At 37.1% G+C, this 15,560-nt stretch overlaps 1 protein-coding gene across 1 annotated transcript in view; it reads right to left on the bottom strand.

Annotated features, from left to right (window-relative positions):
• Positions 1 to 2,290: 2,290 nt before the first annotated feature.
• The window catches only part of DAPK1 (death associated protein kinase 1), a 93,214-nt gene continuing 79,944 nt past the window's right edge, over positions 2,291 to 15,560 (bottom strand). The window contains exons 21-25 of the mRNA XM_063129412.1: positions 13,961 to 14,158; positions 11,597 to 11,735; positions 7,524 to 7,644; positions 5,588 to 5,776; positions 2,291 to 4,441 (exon numbers count right to left, since the gene is read on the bottom strand). Coding sequence (XP_062985482.1) covers positions 3,209 to 4,441; positions 5,588 to 5,776; positions 7,524 to 7,644; positions 11,597 to 11,735; positions 13,961 to 14,158 — 1,880 coding nt within the window. The 3' untranslated portion in view covers positions 2,291 to 3,208. The remainder of the gene's footprint in view (positions 4,442 to 5,587; positions 5,777 to 7,523; positions 7,645 to 11,596; positions 11,736 to 13,960; positions 14,159 to 15,560) is intronic.

Here is a 15,560-nt window from a genome sequence, read left to right as displayed (position 1 = left end):
ATGAGTCTTATTTGCTCTTCTTCTTAACATTCCTGAAAAAGTAGTTCTCACTAATGAATATGAAGCTATGAGAATGGTTGATACCACATAATAATGTTGTCAGGCATGAAGAGACAATCATGATGAGATCTGTGGTATCTTCATTGGCACAGTCCTTTGTTGTGGAGTTTGGTTTGCTTGAAAAATATATAGATATAACTTTATGCATCGAGAGATAAAGAAGGCACATACTTTTTTGAATGGAAAGGCTAGAAGACAATAGCTAGTATTTTCAAAAAACTTTGCTAACAGAAATACCTCCATTGTAGAGTTACTGCTAGAGTACGTATAGCCTCAGACTAATTGGAATATTGGCCTGACTCAATATAAAGGTAGCTTCTTATATACTTAGGCTATAGTAGATAACTTAACCTAGAGACAGGAGAAGGAAGAATCAGTATTTCCTCCTGCGTATATAAACTGGTCCTAAAAAAGAGAAGACTGAAGACCTTCTAAAATCTACCTTCCTGGCTTGTCAAACTCCCTTAACTCAGATCTGTAAAGGAACCAGATGACTTGCCTGTGAAGCCTTTCAGACTTCTGAAGCACTGTTATTGGAATGAAGCCCCTTTTTATTGTTTTAAATCTGTGAGTGCAGCTTTTGATTTTTATACTGCTGCTGGTTTTTACTCTGGTTTTATACTGCAAATTAAAACTTTTAAAAGTTTTATATTATGTTTATCATGTTGATATATTTTATGGTTTAGCTTCTCTGAACTGCCTAGAGAATTTTAGCTATCGGGTGGTGTAGAAATGTATTTAATAAGCAAACTGATATATAAGCCCAATAGAAGCACATACAGTTGAAAGTCTATTACACAGAATCCCACTTGTTTCATGTATCAGTATAAAATTCTTTATAAACAAAATTTTGATTATATATACCAAATATATCTTGTTCCTGAGCCAACTGTTCAGTAACTCTGAAGTCTTAGCTTGTTAATTTCTAGCAGTGGTTTCTGTAGTAATCAACTGAGTTGGAATGGTCTTTAGCAGCAAGATATATGTCCCTCTGCGCTTGATATCATAGATCATTTTGTCAAAGGAAGCTTATTCTGGCAGAGGGAGATTTGTTTCAACCTTATAATTAGAGATGCAATTAAATCCATACTTTCATTATATACAGTATAAGAAATGATTTTAAAAATCAGAGTTATAAACACCCTACTTCTGGGAAAAAAGTAATAGATTAACATTTTAAATAAAAGCAGCCACAACTTGAAAAAACAAAGAAAGCTACCTGCAATGAAAATGAAGTGAAAATTGAAACTTTGAGAACCTATCCAAAGTAATCCTATTAATAGGGAACTACTCTTTTTTAAAAAAGGAAGCTACAGCACAACTACGTTTTAAATTCAAATCATTTACAGAAAGTAACCTTGAATACTGTTGTCTGATGACAGTGATTCATATCTTCCTGCATTTTAACATCACTTGTTTAGAAACAGGCAAGAAATAATAAATTGTAATGTAAGCATGCGACACCCTTCACTGTCACTGCTGTTTTAAATTCTGCAGCAGCAGCATTGTCAGAAAGGAAATTAACACAGACTTTTGCCAGAAATTATGTTTACACTAAAAGTCATTTCCTCTTCACACTCTAAAAGAGATTATTCAGCAAGGCAAACTCTTCAAAAACATGTTTGCACACATTTTCACCTTTGTACTTCTCTGAGCCCATGCCTCCTACATTCCAGCACATCTAAGCTATTTTTGTTCCATTTCCTGCAATATCCAATTTCCATGAAGTATAGTACAGCTTTAATTCTCAGTGTTTCAGGGCCAGTTAATACATTACAGGACTGGCAGCTGCATAGTTAGTTATGTTTCTGGTGTAAAAGACATGCTCTGCTTCATATATCGATTCTATCCAGTGACAACCAATCCTTGTACAGAAAAACTGCAATGTGTGAAATGTTCCCTCAGGGTGAGAGTTCTTAGCTGCTGCCCAAATATTTTTTGGTTTAGTTTGTGGATTAATGATATGAATGCAGTAGGGAAATGAGGAATGATGAAAAAGTTGCAACAGGCAACGATTTATTTGTAAAAAATCCTTTAAAATTTTACTACAACAAAGATTAAGGGAAAACAGTATTAATATATATACATACATACATTATATATGTATATACATATATCTTGTACCATTAAAATTACATGCTTTTCAGAACAGAAGAAATACTCTTGTTCCCTCATACCATTTTTAAATTCTCTCACTATAAGAAATTTTTGCTTTCCTTTAAAAAAACACAAAAAAGGTCAAACCTTCAAGTATAAGAAATAAGCACACTAGTATCTGAAAGTGAAAAACCATTTGCTTCACACAAATGATCACTGTTAAATACAGAATAAGTCCATTTAGCTAACACTTGTGTATGTGCCTTGATGAATTTTACAAATGTGTAAAATCTTTACCTGAGATATGTGGAAATAATGGAAGGTGCAAGTTCATGGGGTTTTAACATTTCCATTCCACTTCAACGGAAATAAAAACAGATGTCTTATATGTTCCTACCCTCATGGTATCCAACATGAGAGCTCTTCAGTAGAACAAATTTCATGTTACTGAATATCTTAAACTTTAGGAAAACACAAAGGCAAGCACCACTTGGAACAACCAGCATGCAGACAGTGAAATAGAGGTAGCATTGTCTTACAGCTTCAACAGGATCACTTGATTTTAACCATATTATTCTTCTGCAAAAGGCACTCGCTTTTTCATTTCCAAGCATGGTGTTAAAATCCAAATAGACTAGCATTGTTTTGCTATACGTATTTTAAAAAACGAAACAAGCATGATGAAAAAAAAAACAGGACATAAGAAATGAGTGGTAATAATCATTATGGAGTCTTCTTCTATTAGGAAAGATTATTTTTTAAAACTGTTGGTTACTGAAAAGCTGGAGACCTCCCAGTTAAATTGACCATATTTAGAGTAGCATAATGTATAATCAAGAACAGACTGTAAACTACCAGAAATATACTAGCCTTTTATAACTAAAATAAGAGCAACAGGACACAGTTAAAAAGTAGGAAGATTGGTCACTTAAAAAGTAATGCTGGGGAACTGTTGCAACCCATTAATGTAGAAACTTATAAATACATACAAAACTGCCAGACTGAATCCTTCGTTATTTGCGATTAGAAAAGTGTGCGCTGACATTTGCTTTCACCGAGAAACGACTGAGCTAATTGAATTATAAGATGTCCCACTGTTACAGCTTGAAGCATAAGCTTCTTGGCCATTTGCATCTAAACTGACTCTGAACACAGAAGATGCTTTCAGTAAAAAGTCAGCTGCATCTCTGCGGCCCAGTTCTCTCAGTTTAGACATTAGGATACCCACAGTACTTTCAGGGGCATTTCCCCATTCCTGCAGGAGGGCATAGGATGGGCTTGGGACAAAGTCATTTTGACTACCATTGTTTGTATTATATTTTGCAACAAGATCAGGGAGGCCCAAGTTCATAGCAAGAAGGCACCAATCCTTGCCCATGGGATCAGGTGGATCTAGAAGTCGACCCAGTTTCCTCCTCGTAAGCAGATTCAGGTCTGATACATGGATATCCATCCCCAAGCTTCCCTGTGAGTAGACATCAAGACACCCAAAGCACAATATACTGCTAAAGCTTTCTTTATAGCCACCCATGGTATTAGTCAATGAGGTCTCCTTTTGACTTTGTGCCCGAAAAAAGTCTCTCGGCTGGTAGATCATTACTGGTTCATGGTGTTCCCTCAGCTGCTGTGGACTGAGATAATGTTTGACTGTTAAGAGTCCTGGCAATGTTGTGGCCATTAAATTATCAATGGTACTGCACACAGAATCCAGGAATAAGCAGCATTTGATCTTCTCTGTTTCCAGGCCTCTCACTTGAACTTCAATACCCTGACCATTGTTGACAAGAAGCACAAGAAGCTCAGCTCCACGGTTCACAATCTTTGATCCATTAACCCACAGACGAATATCAGCATCTCCTTCTGTGCTCTGTTGATGAATCCATCTACACAGATTCACCTGAACTTTATGGAAGATTCCACAGGGAAGAGGGGTTAGGTGTTCCACAGGAACAATTCTAACACCACCGTAAATCATAACTTCATCCTCTTCATCAGCCCAAGATCTATGGAGGCTATCAGTCTTGATCAAGGCAGGAACATCAATCATTGTTCCACTGCTGAGATCCCTGGCACAGATGTCCATGGCATCCAGGATTTGTATAAGTTCTTCTATATCGCTGTCTGGTATCAGGCGTTGGATGTCCTCTATTGTATATCGACCTCTGTAGTGGTGGAGAGCTTTGGGGTTCTCTACAGACAGAAGTTTTCCAAGGACATTTGAACATAGCCAGCGGGGATCCAGAAGAACAACATCTTGGACGGTCTCACTCTGCATGATATTGATCTGTTTAATAAAAAGAAAGCTACAAGTCAAATCCAAATACAAGAGAAAAGAACAGATCTGCCAGTCATCGTGGTTTGTTGACTAGCCACTCATAAGCAAGCAATTGATTGTAAAAGAATACATAGTCTTGGATCCAGAGATCCAATAGTGGAAGGGAAATAGTATGCTATTTCAGCTTGGCAACTGCTTGAACAAGAACTTGCAGAAAAGTCCATGCATTGTGAATAAGAGTTTATAAGAGTTCTAAATCAGTGCTCATGTTTACACAAAACATTCATGCACAAGTGGAAGACTATTGTTGGATTCAGTCTGCAATCTTATACACCAGGGGTGTTGAACCTTTTTCAGTTTGAGGGCCAAATTCTATTTCAGAGTTGCTCTCAGATTCTACATTCCAGTGGTGGGTGTGGCCAAAAGCAAAAGGGGGCAGGGCCAAGACAAAGGGAGCAGAGCCAAAGGCAAAGAGAGTTGGGTCAAAATACTACAACACCACCACCACCATATTTTAGCTTAAAGCTCTTACTGCAATAAATGCAGGTTGGCTACCTATAACTGTAGTTCTTTGTGTGGTCATCTGTGCATTCACACAACCCACCCACGTTCGTCTCCCACTGACGGAAGGAGCCCTTCCATCTGTGGGAGGCTTAAACCCAATGCAAACAAGAACAGAAAACAAGAATGACGATGCCCTTAAAAACTGCTGAAACTGAAAGATTTGGGGATGGTTTCCCAGTTTCAAGGAAAGACTGAGGGCTCAAAGGTAGTAACCTCTCTCAGTGCAACATGAACTTCACCAGTTGATTTAAAGACAAAGGTAACGTTTCTCATGTTGCACTGAGCTTTCGAGAAGGTAGAAGTAGCTGGTGTTGCTTTTACTGCTCCAAAAAGTCAGCGTGACATGAAATTCCTATTCCCAGAGAGGGTGCTTCCTCCTTGTCCTGAGTTTTGGAACAGCTTGTGTTCTGTTTCTCCTACTGTGTTCTTTGGCATGCACATAGGGCTTTGGGTGAAGAACAGTAAATCAGAACTGCAAGTTATGGTCAGCTACCAAGATAAGACAAAATGTGTTGACCTTTTTAATGGTCAAACTTCAAAATACATCGAGTTGTCTAAATAATTCATATTGTATTAATGCAGATTACTTACTTCTCCTATACTGTGCAGCTGGAGGGCAATATGCCTTAGGTCATTTTCACTTGCCAATGGATTAAGCTGATCTTGCACATCATATACAAACTGCTGCAATGACATGAGCTGGTTGGGCCCATTAATTTTTCTCCATGATGGTAGGGTCGAAATGATTTTTTCACACAAGTGAGTCATAGGTGGACATGTCTATAAGAAACACCGTACTGGACATTAGTTCTAATTCTAGAATGGAAATTATTAACTTTATTAAATATTAAGAGTTTTATCAACAAAACACTTCCTAGATGGAATAGAGCATTAATTGTATTTGGTTATATATACATAATTTTACCACTATTGATACTAATACTGAAATGTTCTGAAGATACTGCCACAAATCATGCAGAACTCGTGGTATCAACCTATGCCCTAAGGTACACACTCTGTTATCCTGTCATTCCCAGTTCAAGGTGATTATTATGGAAAGGAATATTGAAACTGAATGAACGAATTACACATAGTACTGTAGTAATTACTGCCCCAGGCATCATGCATAAAGAAAAGCCCAAACTGTGATAGCCCAACAGTGACACCCACTCTTTCAGCAAGTTCAATTATAGCATGGTATGTTATTGTCAGTTTTGACTAGACAACAAGTTTTTCCCTTCATATTAAAAGTATTTCATAGACAGAAAGACATGTTTGTATAGCTTGTGTTAAATCTATACAGGCTCTTACACTTTTTTTTAAAATGAAAAAGTGTATAGCACCATGAACAAAATAGTAATAGTTTCTCGGCACTATTTCAGCAAGTTAACTGCATAAACTTAAAATGCATGCTTATGCTGCAGAACGTGTCACTGAACATGTCAGAAAATTATCACTTGATTTAGCTGAATCGCTCCCAACACTGACAGGATTCCTAGTGGATTATAACTTTGGCAAGATGGATCATAATATTACAATCTAATAAACAAGCTGAAAGTAGAAATCAACAACACATCAGTTAAAAAGATCTCTATTCTTCAGAGTTTCTTTATTTTATTATTGGTTTAAAATATTTTTAGGGCACCCGTCAGCGCAGGAGCCCTTTCAAGTTCTGACAAAAGCTCCTGCTGGAATGGAGAAAGGTACAAGAAATATGCAGTACATAAGACATAGTTGGTTATCACAAAAAGGTATGCTTCTGTATACATACATTTCCCTCCTACATTTAAAAATAAATAAAAGTATGGACACCAAACTAAATCCTCCTTTGCATTTGTTGCAAGTGAGAATGACAGTCATCCCAGTAAATATAAATGCCATGAGAAAACCATTATGGTATGCTGCATAGCTTGTTGGATCAGGGAGACTTGTGTTTCAAAGCATACTCAATCACGAAGCTCATTGGGTGGCTTTGGGCAACTCACATACTCTCAGACTAACTTTATCCCAGGGTTATTATGAGGACAAAGTAGAATAGCTCACTTTATGCCACCTTGTGTTTCCTGGAGGTAGGGCAGGATACACAAAAAAGTTAAAAGGATACTGAGTCTTAGGTGCAGAATGCTCTGGCCTCATGCTGTATAAGAGGGTCAGAGCATTTCAGAAGAATTAATCAACATTCACCATTGCAGAGGTATGCAGAGTCAAACGAGTAGAGACATATTATATTAGAATAAAGTAACTATTTATTAGGCTCAGGTTTGGTAAAATCAGAAAAATAATCTGTAAAATTAGAAAACTACATTTTCAGCCTAATTTTACTTATCCCTTTTTTTAAAACCTCAAATATTTTGGCTCATGATCAATTAAAGTGCCAGGGAGCACTCAGACAGAGATGAAAGGAATTTATTGTATCCCATAACAGACACTCAGCTCATATTTTTAATTCGCTCCCTGCCTCCAAGACCAGTAATTTATAAACCAATTCATAAGTTGGAAGAGGCTTGGCGACGGAGGCATGACTTACAGAGATAATTTGACTGCGTAATTCTTGAAGATGGTTTCGGAGAATCTTCATATCTTTTGAGCCAGATGCCCCAGCATCCAAAATAAATAATCTATCTAAAATGTGAAGGTCATTCCCAAACCTAAAAGGAAAACAATTAAAATCTGTTTGTCATTTATAGCTCTAGAGCCCACATTTACCCTCTTCATTCTTACTCAGTTTTTTAACTAAAGAAATTCAGCAAATCAAGTTATCTCTTCGTATCACATATTAATAGACTTGCAGTTTGAACCTATGCTTGGTTATTTGGAAGTAAGTCTCTCCACATTCAAGGGGACTTTCCCTAATGTAAATATACATGCAATTTCAGCCAGAAGCACACTGTTGCTTGTTTCAGTTTACCGGCATTGGTCGCCCTCCCTTCTCCATGCATGATGAGAGGAGATGGAAGATTTTACTCACAGTTTTGAATGAACTGCTTTTTTCTTGGGAAGCTGTGGTTTATTCTAACTGTGCTGAGTTCAAGCAAGCCAAGATCTGAAAACCACGTACTGATTTTGCTTTGTTTGAACTAATATTAGAATAAACCACCTCTTTCCATGTTCAGACATAATGGGCAACTAAGGTTCATTCAAAACTAAAAGTGGAAGCTTTCGGGTTCCTCTGCTTGTGCATGAAGGAAGGAGAGTATGTGAACCCCAGGATGGCTGCAACATCTTCTCCTGCTCTATCTTAATGAGGTCAGTGAAAGTATACAGCAGTGCACATAAGTGTGGGTTTTCTTTACTTGTGCATAAATAAGTACAACCTTTAAAAATAAATAATTAAATTTAGCACAAGGTCTTGGCATACACACAAATATTTTAAATTACGTTACATGGATGGCCATAGACTCCCAAACTCAGAGACTTATGGTCACCCAATGTAAAACAGGAATGGTGGCGCAATCTTCACTTCTGCTCTCCTCCCGCTCTGTATTTTAGCTAGATGGGCTTTTTCACCCATCAAGCCGGGACTCTGCGGAGTGGGAGGGAAGGAGCCTAGGGAGGCATGGGGACCTTTCGTCAAGCTGGCCTCCCCAGTTCCCTCCCACAGAACTTCTCTCTTTCTCTCCTCTCTGCTTGTGTGAGCTTGGAGAGGCAGCTGGACAGTTCTCTCTGTACAAAAAAGAACCCTAAAGGCAACCACCATAGAAACAAATTCAGCACATTGAATTAAATCGTCATTCAAACAATTATTCTACTCCAAGTAATTTTTTACTAAAGTAACCACTTTACAATACAATGCTACTACCACATGTGTAATATTTCATTGCATATCCATGATATTCAACACCTGTGTAGCATTTCCTCATATAACATTTGCATTTAGTATTCAATCATAAACAATTATACAAAAAATCAGACCCATCAACATTCAAACACATTTAACACTTGAATCTAAATCATTCATTATAACAAGACCAAAATTATTTGTTAACAAGGTTCATGCTATTCCTTGTTTTGAAATATCTTCTTCCAAAACGCTGGTCTTTGTACTCTGTAAGACATAATAATACCAAATAACCATATTTGTTTAAAGTTACTCCACGGTAACAGTTCTTATTTACAGTCCTTTTTCTTCTTACCGGTTCACAAGATAAGGACATCACAAATTACTTTTTATTCAAATAAACTTACCGCCAACAGGCAGTGGAAAGCTGACGAAATTTTTCTTTATAAAGTTTTTCAACATGAGAACATCTTCCGGAATTTTATCTATACAGTATACAAAAGGCTAAATTAGCTATACTTCAACTAAATCCACATCGGACAATGCCACATTATTTAACAATACAAGAAGATAACACAAAAATAAGACCTTGCATACATACCAACAACAGTCAACCGTCTTTCGCTTAATCACACTGACTATCTGTTCCTCAGCTGGCATAGAACAGCGTTTGCTCAGTTAATTAAATAATGAATCACAGACTACATCTCACAACAGAGGCTTCAGATCTTAAAGTGAAATCCACCACTCAAACCTAAGTTACCAAGAAAGAAGAAAAATCCAAACTGGAATTTAGACCCTGTGGGGCCACTGTATTCAACCTAAATATCCATTGAGCCTCTTTTCTAAGTAAGATATCATCATAACATTGCCAATTACACTTGTGTGCATAAACTCTATTACCAGAAACCTAAAATCATTACATCCGTGTCCTTTGTCCATAAAATGTTGCACAAGGGGTGCCTCCACAATTTGATGTTTAATCTTGGATCTATGTTCCAATATGCTTGTCCTCACTGCACGTGTTGTTTTACCAATGCAAATAAGGCCACATGGACACATGATCAAATAAATTACCCTTTTTGTGGCACAGTTCGAAAAATGATCCAAATCAAAACGGCAATTATCCATAGGATGTATGAAAGTTTTCGTTTCCAAAGCCAATGCACACTCAGAACATCCTCCACATTTAAAATGTCCAAAAATAGAATCCACTCTCCTTGTGGGCTGGTCAACATCAGTATGTATCAATAAATCCTTTAGATTCCTGGAACGTTTTAAACCAAAATACGGAAAATCACTGCAACCTGGAAGATCCTTGACAATATGCCAATGTTTCTTAATTATGTTAATAATGGGATACACCAAATGTGAATAAGTAAATGAACATGTTAATCTATTTGCAGATGGAATAATCCTATGTGATATTAAAGATGATCGTGGTACCAATGCTGCAGTGAGGACAAGAATATTGGAACATAGATCCAAGATTAAACATCAAATTGTGGAGGCACCCCTTGTGCAACATTTTATGGAGAAAGGACATGGATGTAATGATTTTAGGTTTCTGGTAATAGAGAGAGTTTATGCACACAAGTGTAATTGGCAATGTTATGATGATATCTTACTTAGAAAAGAGGCTCAATGGATATTTAGGTTGAATACAGTGGCCCCACAGGGTCTAAATTCCAGTTCGGATTTTTCTTCTTTCTTGGTAACTTAGGTTCGAGTGGTGGATTTCACTTTAAGATTTGAAGCCTCTGCTGAGAGATCTAGTCTGTGATTCATTATTTAATTAACTGAGCAAACGCTGTTCTATGCCAGCTGAGGAACAGATAGTCAGTGTGATTAAGTGAAAGACGGTTGACTGTTGTTGGTATGTATGCAAGGTCTTATTTTTGTGTTATCTTCCTGTATTGTTAAATAATGTGGCATTGTCCAATGTGGATTTAGTTGAAGTATAGCTAATTTAGCCTTTTGTATACTGTATAGATAAAATTCCAGAAGATGTTCTCATGTTGAAAAACTTTATAAAGAAAAATTTCGTCAGCTTTCCACTGCCTGTTGGCGGTAAGTTTATTTGAATAAAAAGTAATTTGTGATGTCCTTATCTTGTGAACCGGTAAGAAGAAAAAGGACTGTAAATAAGAACTGTTACCGTGGAGTAACTTTAAACAAATATGGTTATTTGGTATTATTATATCTTACAGAGTACAAAGACCAGTGTTTTGGAAGAAGATATTTCGAAACAAGGAATAGCTTGAACCTTGTTAACAAATAATTTTGGTCTTGTTATAATGAATGATTTAGATTCAAGTGTTAAATGTGTTTGAATGTTGATGGGTCTGATTTTTTGTATAATTGTTTATGATTGAATACTAAATGCAAATGTTATATGAGGAAATGCTACACAGGTGTTGAATATCATGGATATGCAATGAAATATTACACATGTGGTAGTAGCATTGTATTGTAAAGTGGTTACTTTAGTAAAAAATTACTTGGAGTAGAATAATTGTTTGAATGACGATTTAATTCAATGTGCTGAATTTGTTTCTATGGTGGTTGCCTTTAGGGTTCTTTTTTGTACATATTTTCACCACCATTGCCTTTTCTATTATACAGTTCTCTCTGTGCCAGCTTCAAGGGGAATTGAAACCCGGGTTCCTGGCTCCAAGATCAGAGTGCTGGTTCCTATCATGGATCCAGGAAACTGAACTATCCTATGGTCCCCCAGACTCTGCCCAGGGGCACGGGATTGCTCTCTTAATTTCTTAACATGGCACTCATTCCTACGCTTTATACTGTGTTTCTCCACTTACCTATTCCTAGATTCTTTCAGAAGTGATGTATCTTTGTCGTATTGGAACTCTCCTCCAGCAGAGCGTGGAAGGTTGACAATGTCAGCATGAGTAGCCACCAATGCGACATGCAGTGGGGTTTTCAACCTTCCTCCAAATGCTTCAGGAAAAAAAAAAGATTTCTCATTCTGTTATTGAGCCAGGGATTGATTATATCCTTCTGCAGAGACTGACTCTGTCTAGCATGATAATTTTTCATTTTTTCAAACAATATTGCTGCTTCATTTCATAAGACAGGGAAACGATATTAGAAATTGCAATAACTCTTTACAAGCCATCTATTTCACTATGAACTAAATATATATTTGGGAGAGGGCAATGCTTTTTTCAGCCTCTTTTTAAAAAGATTCTCCATTGACCCCACTGGTCTACAGTACTACAGATAAGAGTTATGGTTGACAATAGTATAGGCAGCAAATGAATAATCTGGAAAAAAAAACATTCATACAGTGGTATGAATGCAACTTTACAGTACTTACACAAACAAAGAATTCTCACTTAAGTGAGAGTTAAGTAGGAAAGCCTGGGAGATACCATGAAAAAGAATGAGAGAAAGAGAGAGAGAGAGAGATACAAATGGACATGAATGAGGTAACAGCACTGAACACATGTTTGTATAGTTGTTTGCTTATACATGATCCGGGAAAGGAAAAAAAACCCTCCAAGTTTTTCAAGTTTTAGAAAATACTGACTTTAACTTGGTAGCATTTACCTGTACTGTGGCAAATGCTCAACAATAATGCAAATATAAATCCTTCAAATGCAATAAAGCACACAGATATAAGAACATAAGAAGGGCCATGCTGGATCAGACCGAGGGTCCATCTAGACAGCACTCTGTTCACACAGTGGCCAACCACCTGTCGACCAGGGACTCACAGGCAGGACAGAGATGCAGCAGCACCCTCCCACCCATTTTCCCCAGGAATTGGTGTATACAGGCTTACTGCCTCTGATATTGGACAACCCTACTTGATTTCTCAGGAACATAAGAATGCTCATTATAGCTCTGGAATTTTGTTTTATGCCCTTTCTATGTCTTAAATGTATCAAATGAATATATTGGTTCCAATACATACCTGATCTGTGTGAATCATACAGCACACACTACACACACACACTTTCTGCCAGAGCAAACACTATTAACTTTTAACACTGGGATGGTGTTGCATGCAATAAGATGCCCCCCAGTGCTGTGTCTGATTTTGGAGGCAAGGGGGAAACCCAAGAGCTCCACACTCATAAGGAGGCTGGATCAGATTGTCTTGCTGGCAATGCATAAAAATCCTTTGGCTGTCAAAGAGATATATCTAAAAATGTTATCAGTAATTGTTAAAGAGGGATGTTTGCAGAGTGACCAGCAGGATGACTAGCAGGATGACAATTGTTAGTTGTTCTAATAAAAATGAATTCAAAATTTTGATATTTTTTTCAAAAGACATGAAAACTGAAGTTGTACATCAGTGATTGCAGAAAGTATGAAAATAGCTTTCTATTTTAGTATTTATTTTCTGAAAGTTGTTGATGCATTTAATCTTCTCATATAAAATAGATTTAACATGAATGCATTAAGCAGCTTTGAATTCCTTATGCAATGTTGCAATGAAAAGGAATGTATTTGACTGATCTGGAGAAAGGCCAATTAAATTGTGGATTTAAGTCAGATAACCATTTGATAAATAGCTTTACCATTAGTTAGAATATTAATAGGACATATCTGACACTGACCGTGTGCAATAGAAAATGTTATAGTCCCAGGATAATTTCATCATTTAATTAATGCCTTTGTTGCTTTAGCAACACTGCTGCTTTGGACAGAATTTTAGTTTATGGAGCCAAACCAGACTTCTTGACTTTATTCTTCTAATGAACTGTCACAGTAGGTGAAGAGTGCTTCATTGCAATAAAGCTAAAAGAGATGAATTAAATCCTTTCCAAAACAAGTTCATTGGTATGGTTTATAAGCAACTTAAAAGTAACATGGCCAACTAAAGTATTTGACCAGTGATCTCATTTAAGAAGTAAATTTAAAAGGCAAAAAAACTCAACTCAGTGTAAAGGGCCTCCAGATGTTTTGACCTACAATTTCCATCAGACCTAGCCAGCATAGTCAGGGTGGAAGATGATGGGAATTGTAGGCCAAAACATCTGGAGGGCCACAAATTGTTTACCCAGGTATAAAGCATGGTACCAGAGTACTAGGATGCATGGCATGGCTCAGAACCTGGCATGGCTCAGAACAGATGACCTGCAAAACTTTGAAGAAACTATGCTTTCTCTCTCATGTGTTGTAAGGATGGTGGAGATGAAGTACTTATAGCATACCTATAGATTCTTCAACTGGAACAAGTGATTTTAAGAAACTAAGCCAAAATGTCACTTGGTTCAACTGTATTTCATAAGGCTCTTCAAGACTGAAAAGCACAATGTGAACGGAGGTGGGATCATTTGCAGCAAAATAATCGTAGCAGCAGAAATACACAGGATTCCCAGAGAATTCCCACACACTGAAATCACCAATTCCTGCAATAAACAAATATATGTCATCAAGCCAATAAATGAAACATGTTCTACAAGCAATAATAAAACGCACACGTGTTAAAAAACAGAAGCCATACTCCCATTCCCAGCTATATTTGATAAGTTCCATCGATGTGCAATTGGGTTTAAAGACTGACACAGGCTCATCCATAGGAGTAGCTCAAAGCCACAATACATGTTATACAAGTCAAGAAGTTTCCGCCCTGCTCAGAGCATTCTGTTGAAAACTGTAGAAAGCATGCCACAATAACCCCATCCAAAACAAACAAAACAGTAGCTTTTGCAGAAACATCGCATGTTAGGACTTTAATAGAACAAGGAATAGTACTAAAATTAATATTAGATTAGTAGCTTGGGGCACAATCCTATGCATATTTAGAAAGAAAAAAGTCAGACAACTCACAGAATTCCACAGTGTATGCTGGGCGTTGTAGGACTTCCCCCCCCCCCCTGTCTAAACATGCATAGGATTGCACCCTTAACTCATTTTCTCTTGCTTGACAGATCAAATATATTATTACACGAATGTCTCCTTATGGCGGTATATCAGGTGTCAAAACAGAATGAAGGTGGTTTTGTTGTTGTTTTAAATCAGACCATAGTGCTTCACAGGACTGAAAATGACTAATAGGTTTAATTTAAGAAATCATAGGGAGAGTGTAATAGTCACAGCTGATATTGTGACTTTATATACGACGAGGGCAACATTAGTTTATTCCTTCTCCCTCAAAGAGCAATAGGCATTTGTACCATTCTTCACTTAAGTAATTAGTCTTCAGCTATTAACAGAAATAAGATCTTCACAGATCTGGGGGATTTTAGCTACTATCTATCTATCTTTCATTATATATTTTTATCTGTTTGTATGCCATTTTAGTCTTTTAACTGTTTGGAATCCACCCAGAGAACTACACAAAATAAAAATAAAAAATCTATGGAAGATGTCAGGCTACAGCTGGCAGCAATAGCGCACTCATTCTCAAGGTGGAATTGTAAGGCCCAGTATGAATTTTCAAGATATACCCTCTCAAAAATTGTGAAATTTCCCTAAGCTCATAGTTTCAATGTCAATCCAATCCCACTAAAGTGATAGCATCTAGAACAAATTTTATGTCCTGAGAAGGGTTTCTTAAGCAGCAGGCTAGAGTCCTCAGTCCACAGGTCTACTCTGACTTCAGGGTACTTGTTCATTACTAGATCCATTGGCAGAGACTGGACAACAGATCTAATGCTTCTATGATGTCTGTTCAGAAGTTGTATGGAGTATCTTGGGGTAGAGAGTACCTAAGCTATGGGATCCTTTGCATGCTTTAAAGGGGCTTACATCTCATCAGGCAGGGAAGGCCATTTTTAACCTTTATTCTACTTAGAGTTCCATATACAA

This window comes from Elgaria multicarinata, chromosome 6 (assembly GCF_023053635.1).
Source record: "Elgaria multicarinata webbii isolate HBS135686 ecotype San Diego chromosome 6, rElgMul1.1.pri, whole genome shotgun sequence".
Lineage (NCBI taxonomy): Eukaryota > Metazoa > Chordata > Lepidosauria > Squamata > Anguidae > Elgaria > Elgaria multicarinata.
The sequence above is the reverse complement of the archived record's forward strand: the minus strand, read 5'-3'. Positions and strand labels throughout refer to the sequence as shown.